Genomic DNA, 6,568 nt, shown 5'->3' with positions numbered 1-6,568 from the left:
CCAAATGCAGCCCTGACACCTCAAAACTCAAGTTGGATCTGCCAGTTTTATGAGAACCAGTATCACTTTGCTACTCTGTACGACAGGAAAGAGCGTATTCCTGTGTACTCTGCTTATATCTACCAGCCTGGAGATGGAGTCAGACCTAGCAGATGGCTGGTTGAGCCCCAGGTGAGTGTCCTCCCTTACAGCACATCACCATGCAGAACTGCAGAATTTAATCAAACACTTCCTTTTTCTACCACCACCCCAACCCCCAACACACAAACGGACCCACTGGATAGGTTTCATCTCACCTAACTTCAAACACATCCACCACACAATTCCTCTGGTGTGTCTGAGACATCAGCAGGACAATGAGATGAAGCATATCTTAAAAGCATTTATCTTTACTCATTGATCTTATAGGAGTATTAAGGGAAGTTACGTTACTTTACTTTACAATACAGAGTCAAATGAACTTCTCCCTTGTCCTCTGATGGGGATGAAATTATGGGGAAAAGACACAAAACAGCAGCTAAATTTGAGGGACCAGCTCTGCTGGGCTCTGATCTCCGTTTCATCTTGAGCCTTTTTGGATCCCCAACATAGTTTATTCACTCCCAGTAAAGCATCAATTTGGCTTTACAAGTGACATGAGAGAAGCTTAGATAACCTCAGACTTGGGTGAGATGACCCAGAGAAAAAGTCCAGGTACAGGCACTCAGGAATGAGAGGGTTGGATTGACATGATGAATTTATTGAGTGATATTTGAGGCAGTGAGAAGTGACCAGGATCAGTATCAGTCAAGTCAGAAGTGGATGATCTCCATGCAGCTGCAGTTGTCCCTTACCAGTCTTGCCTCAGGCTTGGTTCTGATTTACTTCTGCAAACTACAGAGGCAATCTAAAATGTTCTTCTGGCAAACTTGAGACTCAGTGAAAAAGCTCAAGGTAATTATGGAACAGCAGCAGCAGAAATTCAGGTCATTGCTAGCTTCACAGGAGCAGTGGGGAATGTAGCTGCAAAGGAGCCAAAGAAGAAATCCATATGCCCAGTTCCAGGGAAGGCAGAGGTTCCCAGGGAAACCTCACCTCTAGGATCATTTTTCCAACACATCTTTCTTTGTAGGGGTTTTAAGAAACTGTATGAAATCAGGCATTTCATACACTTGAGATGAAAAAAAATGGTTGGTTGACACTCAGAGACTTCTGTTCTAGGAAAGCTTGCTCCATGACTCCCATCACCAATACTAATGTCTTCTCTTCTTTACCTGTCAAGCTGGTGGGTCCAAATTATCCAAAAAATATGGAAAAAGAGTCGACCCTCTTAAAGAACTTCAGTGTAAGCTTAGAGCAACTCAGCAACAGCCAAGCTATCCTGCAAGACTACAAGAACCTGACAGGCTTAGAACGTGGTCATCTGAATCCCAGTGGCCATCATAACAACTCCAGCAGCAGGAGGGCTACCTTCACCCTGACCAACATAGTGCCTCAGGATGCAGAACTCGGTGGAGGAGCTTGGAAGAACTACGAGCAGCAAACGATGATGAGAATGACCAAGGACTGTAAAACCACCTATGTCGTCACGGGTGCTGTGCCTGGGAAAAAATATATAGCCAACAGAAGAGTTAATATACCCAGTTACATCTGGTCAAGTGCCTGCTGTGAGGTGGATGCCAACAACAGGAAGGCCTGGGGGCTCATTGCTGAGAACAACAAGAATGCAGTCGAGGAACTCAGTCTGCGGGAGCTGGAGGAGAGGTTGACTGACCTGTATGGGAATGGCTCAGTTTCCCTCTTCCACAGAGACTGTCCTCGGGACTAAGCTCCACTTCACATCCTGGATGCAAAAGGCCCAGGAGCCATCAGCACGAGCAGCTTCACCTTTGCAGCATCTGTCCTGCTTCCTTCTCTAGTGCTTTTCCAGCTCTGTCTCTCTGAGCACCTTCCCCCTGAAGAAAGGGAGAAAGAGGTCAGCAGAGCCTCCAGCTGCTTTGCTTCGCTGCCTGTCCTTGGAGAGAGCTCTCAGGGAGGAGTCCTTGCCATGGCCACTTTGGAGGAGCAGTTTGGGTAACAGCCCATGAGCAAGGAAATCAGAGGTTGTCACTGAGACAAGAGGGGCTTTGCCTTTTCCCCCTTTTTTCTCCATGCCCATACACAGATTGGAGTTCCTTGCTGTCCTGGTTAGGTATCCTTGAAAATGGCCTGCTGACTTGTCCTCACCTGTTCAGAAAGGCTATGGGTCTATGGTGGGAAAATGGGCCAGAATCATCCCAAATTGATGTGCTTATCTTGTATCAGCTTGGGAATAGGGAAGCAGGCTAAGTTAGTGCTCTTCTTTCTTCCTGAAAATGAGCAGGGGCCAAGGATGAACCACTGGCTTCTCAAAGCCAAGATCCAGTCCAGATGTTGGAAGCTTCTTACACCCTGGCAATTCAGAAATGTTGTGACCCCAGTAAATCTCATGACTGCTGGGATAGAGTAGGGGTTCCTGTAGCCAGATGGTTTTTCAAACAACAGCCAGAGGCAAAGATGGACAGCCAGAGTTGTGCCAACATGGCTGAAAAGGAGTCCATACCTGTAGCAAGGGTTGGTTATGCTTCCTCCCCCACCCCTGCTCATTGGTAGCACCAGCAGCCTGCTAGGAACCATTCAGCACACACGATATCAGCAAGTCACCCTTTGTCAAAAACTTTATGCTCTTTAGCCTTTGGAATCATCTGTTGTTGAGGAGAAGAATCTCAACTATTTCTGGACAGGTCAACATGTCCAGGCCTCTCTCCTCCCCAGGCAGGGACTCCTCCTTGGTACAAAGTTGCTCCCTCCTCTGCTTTGTGAATGATACCCTGGGGAATTGTTACTGTAGTTTAACTAATTATTTAGCCAGCTCTGAGACATTTAGTGCCAATGCAGTGAGTTTATTTACCAACAGCAGTTCCAAGCATGTTATATCTGTGGCCTTAATAAAATACCTACCTTTGCAACTTTGCAAACAGGACCCTTTCTGAACCTCCTGACTCACTGGGAGGGCTTTCCTCAGCCACCTTGCAGACTCATACCCTTTTACACAACAGTCTCAGGTGGCTGAGGTTGCCCAGAGAGGTTGTGGAGTCTCCATCTCTGGAGATACTCAGACACTCACTGGACACCAACCTCAACAATTCCTAGGATTGTAGGATCATCCTAGAAATACACTCTGAGCAACACAGCCAGTGACCACAGGAGAGAGGAAGGTGGAAAGGAGAAAGACAAGTGAGCAGAGGAGGAACAACCCTGTTCTCTTGAATCTGTTTGTAGGAAAAAAGAAAAAAGTAAGGAAAGAAAGAGCATACTTGAATCACTGGTCTCCCTCACATGAACTCATGTGAAGACCAGGCTCATGTACATTTACTAGTGGGTCTTGGTTTGCTTCCTTTTAGACCATGTGCCTTGAAAGCATGAGCTGAGGTGACAGACAACCCTGCTCAGGGATCAACATGGTACAGCAGGTTTTGTCCAGTCAAAAGAAATACACCATGATACACTGGTTGGATAGTCTCATTCTGTGCTCTGCTTCTGAACCCCTTCTGCAGATTTATGGATCATTGACTTTGCACAATATATATAATGAGTGTCAAAGATCAATGTCTGCAAAATAATTCAATGTCTGAGGAATTTACAATATGAATTATTTTTCTCCAATGCTGATCACAATGTTATCTTCCATGTAATCCACATATTTCAGGAACCTCTGGGCCAGGCCAAGAGTGAGGGGAGAAGAGAGAAGGTTACAAGTACAACAGGGTCAGAGGAAAGTTAGCTGGAAAGCATCAGCTGGAGGACACAAGTTCAACTTCCTGATTGAAGTGGAATCACAGTCAGCTCTGAATGGGCTTAGCTGTGATTTCACCCAGCTAAGTCTTGAGCCACCTCCACAATTCATCCCTTCTCATTTCCCAGCAACCTGTCTCAGTGCTGTGCTACCTGCCTGGAAGCAATTTTTTTTTGTCCTGATGTCCAATCTTCACCTCCCAAGCCACAGCCTGTGGCTGCTGCCCTTGGTTATAGTGTCTGGCTCTACACAATAGAGTTTGTCTTTGCTATGGTTGGTCTTTGGATGAGCTCTAGTCAGCTAGTAGGCTGCCCTTCAGCCTCCCCTTTGCCAGACTCAACAAGCCTGAATCCTTCTATCTGTTTTCCTAAGCTGCATATCCCATGATTCTGACCACCTTGGCATCATATCTGGGATTGTTGTCAGTTATTAACTCTACAATTTGGGGGAAAAATCACATTTGGGAAAAGATCACATTTAAGAGAATATAAGGGACACACGGAATAAAACCAAGGCCTAGGTAACAGTGAATCAGTAAGAATTAGACAAAAAGATACTCCACTTTGAGAAAAGCACACCCCAAATAGTCAACAGCCTAGCCTTGAGACAGACCTACAGGACACCTGCAAAACAGATGAAAGGGACGGAGAGAAACACTTCCCAAAGCTTATCTTGGTTACAGCCTTGAGCACTGGGGAAAAACAACTTGAGTAATTGAAATCACCATATTAATACATTAATGAGCCATTAGCATTCTGAAATTCACAGCCACAGGCCAGAGGGACCCCTACTAACAACAAACCCCTTACTCTTCCAGCATGTGCAATCAAAGTCTTGAGCATTGCCACTTTAAATGGAAGCAAGGCATTAGCTGCCCAACTGTGTGTGCCCGTGATCGAATAATGTTAGAGATAAAGTTCTTCCTCACATTTTCTGGGGTAGAAAAGTAGCACTTGTGTTTCAGGAAACTGAGATTGCTTTGTGGAATACTACTCTTTTCTGCACAGAACTGGATATTAAAGCAAATATCTTGACTCTGTGTGTGGACTGGCTTCTTGTACGCCAGGTAGCAGACCCCACTTTTGGGACAAGAGCATCTCCAAACCAGCCAAGCCTCCACAGGATTTGGGAGCCCACCTACACGGTGAAATCCTGGGCCCTAATAGACAACCATCTTCCAAGAGCAGAAATCAAAGGAGGCTTAATAAAGAAGTTGTGTTAACAAGTAAAGACATACTCTTACAACCATACCTGGATGAAAACACAACATAGATCAGTTTCCAAACTGCGCTTCCGCTCTTGTCTCCCAATTCCCCTACGCTTCTGCTATACCTGTGCCTCCCATCCAGTTGTTAAGACCCTGACATTATATGCAATAAATCTTGATTGCTGCTTATATACCTTTTGTCTGTCATGCGTTCTGTCCAGGACAGTAGCGTCAGTGGCATGATGTGATGATGAAAAACATTACTCTGCAACAGGAAGCTCAGTACTGGTGATCGGGGGGCCAGGAGGAGCTGCACTTCGCTGCTGGTCACTTCTGAAGTGGCTCTAACTCCTTCATATGCTGCAAGTATCTCCTTTTCTGTTGACATGCAGTTGGTCTCAGAACCTCGGTAGCTTCAGCTCCAGAATCCCAGGGGCTGACCTTGAGTGTCCCCTGGTATTTTCTGCCAGAGGCTCCAGTTGGGACTGTTGTGTCCGGCTGCGGTGTAGAGAACATTCTTGATGTCTGGCCCTGTTCAAACTGATCCAAGGGCCACTGACTATACAATCTCCTTTTTAATCTTATCAAAAGCTTTCTGTTGGTCAGGACCCCATTTAAAGCCACTCTTCTTTTGGATCACCTCATAGAGAGCTTTCACAATTTCACTGTTACATGGAATGTGCATTCTCCAGAAAACAACAGTCCCTGAAATGACTTGAGAGTGCTTTTTGGTAGTTGATTGGGCCATAGCTGTTATTTTTGTCAATCTCATCCACTGGGACCTGGCAACGTCCATCTTGACATCTAATTCCTGGGAGCAGAATCTCTTGTGTAGGACCTTGTCTCTTTTTACAGCAAAACCAACATCCAGAATAATTGGGATGATTTTTTTACCTTCCTCAAAGACTCATTCTGGTGTGTCACCCACACAATGATGTCATCCTTGTACTGCAGGTGTTCTGGAGCTCCACCCTTCTCCAGTGTAGTGTGGACCAGTCCATGGCAAATGGATGAGCTGTGTTTCCACCCCTGGGGCAGTCAATTCCAGGTGTACTGAACTCCCCTCCAGGTGAAAACAAACTCCACCACCTTGTCTTGTTGACCTGCCTTTCCTAAACAGGACACAGTTATCCATGACCACACTCCAGTCATGTGAGCTGTCCCACCATGTCTCTGTAATTGCCACCAGATCCCTGAATTCAATATGGTATGGAACACTTTGGTTTGCCAAATTTGTCCTCTGTCTAGTCTGCTCCTCCCTGTGGGAGGACTGCAGATACAACTCTTCTACTCCTTTAGCATCCAAAGTAGCAGTTTCAATAAGCAGAGCATAGTGTCTTGGTGTCTTGGCAGTAACATAAACATCCAAGTGCAATCAGTTCACTAGCTCTGAAACTTCCTGCTTAAAAATGTTCACTACAGAAAAAAAAAAAATCATTAAAAATATCCTGGCTCCATCCTGGCTCAAACCAGGACGTCTGTAGACAAAGTATCCCTGAAAAAAACAGAGCATGGGGAGCAGAGCCACCTACATCCCAGGGTTCTGTTTGTGGTGCTGAATGAGCATC

The 6,568-nt window shown here is 45.7% G+C and overlaps 1 protein-coding gene across 1 annotated transcript; it reads left to right on the top strand.

Moving 5' to 3' along the window:
• Window positions 1-6: 6 nt before the first annotated feature.
• LOC104394370 (endonuclease domain-containing 1 protein-like) lies at window positions 7-1,807 on the top strand (the record flags this gene model as incomplete). The annotated part of the gene is made up of 2 exons (XM_010003955.1): window positions 7-171; window positions 1,262-1,807. Coding segments are annotated over 2 exons (711 nt in total), but the record flags the coding sequence as incomplete, so codon positions are not given.
• Window positions 1,808-6,568: the final 4,761 nt, after the last annotated feature.

The sequence above is a fragment of the Chaetura pelagica genome, unplaced genomic scaffold (assembly GCF_000747805.2).
Source record: "Chaetura pelagica isolate M959 unplaced genomic scaffold, ChaPel_1.0 scaffold518, whole genome shotgun sequence".
Classification (NCBI taxonomy): Eukaryota; Metazoa; Chordata; class Aves; order Apodiformes; family Apodidae; genus Chaetura; species Chaetura pelagica.
The sequence above is the reverse complement of the archived record's forward strand: the minus strand, read 5'-3'. Positions and strand labels throughout refer to the sequence as shown.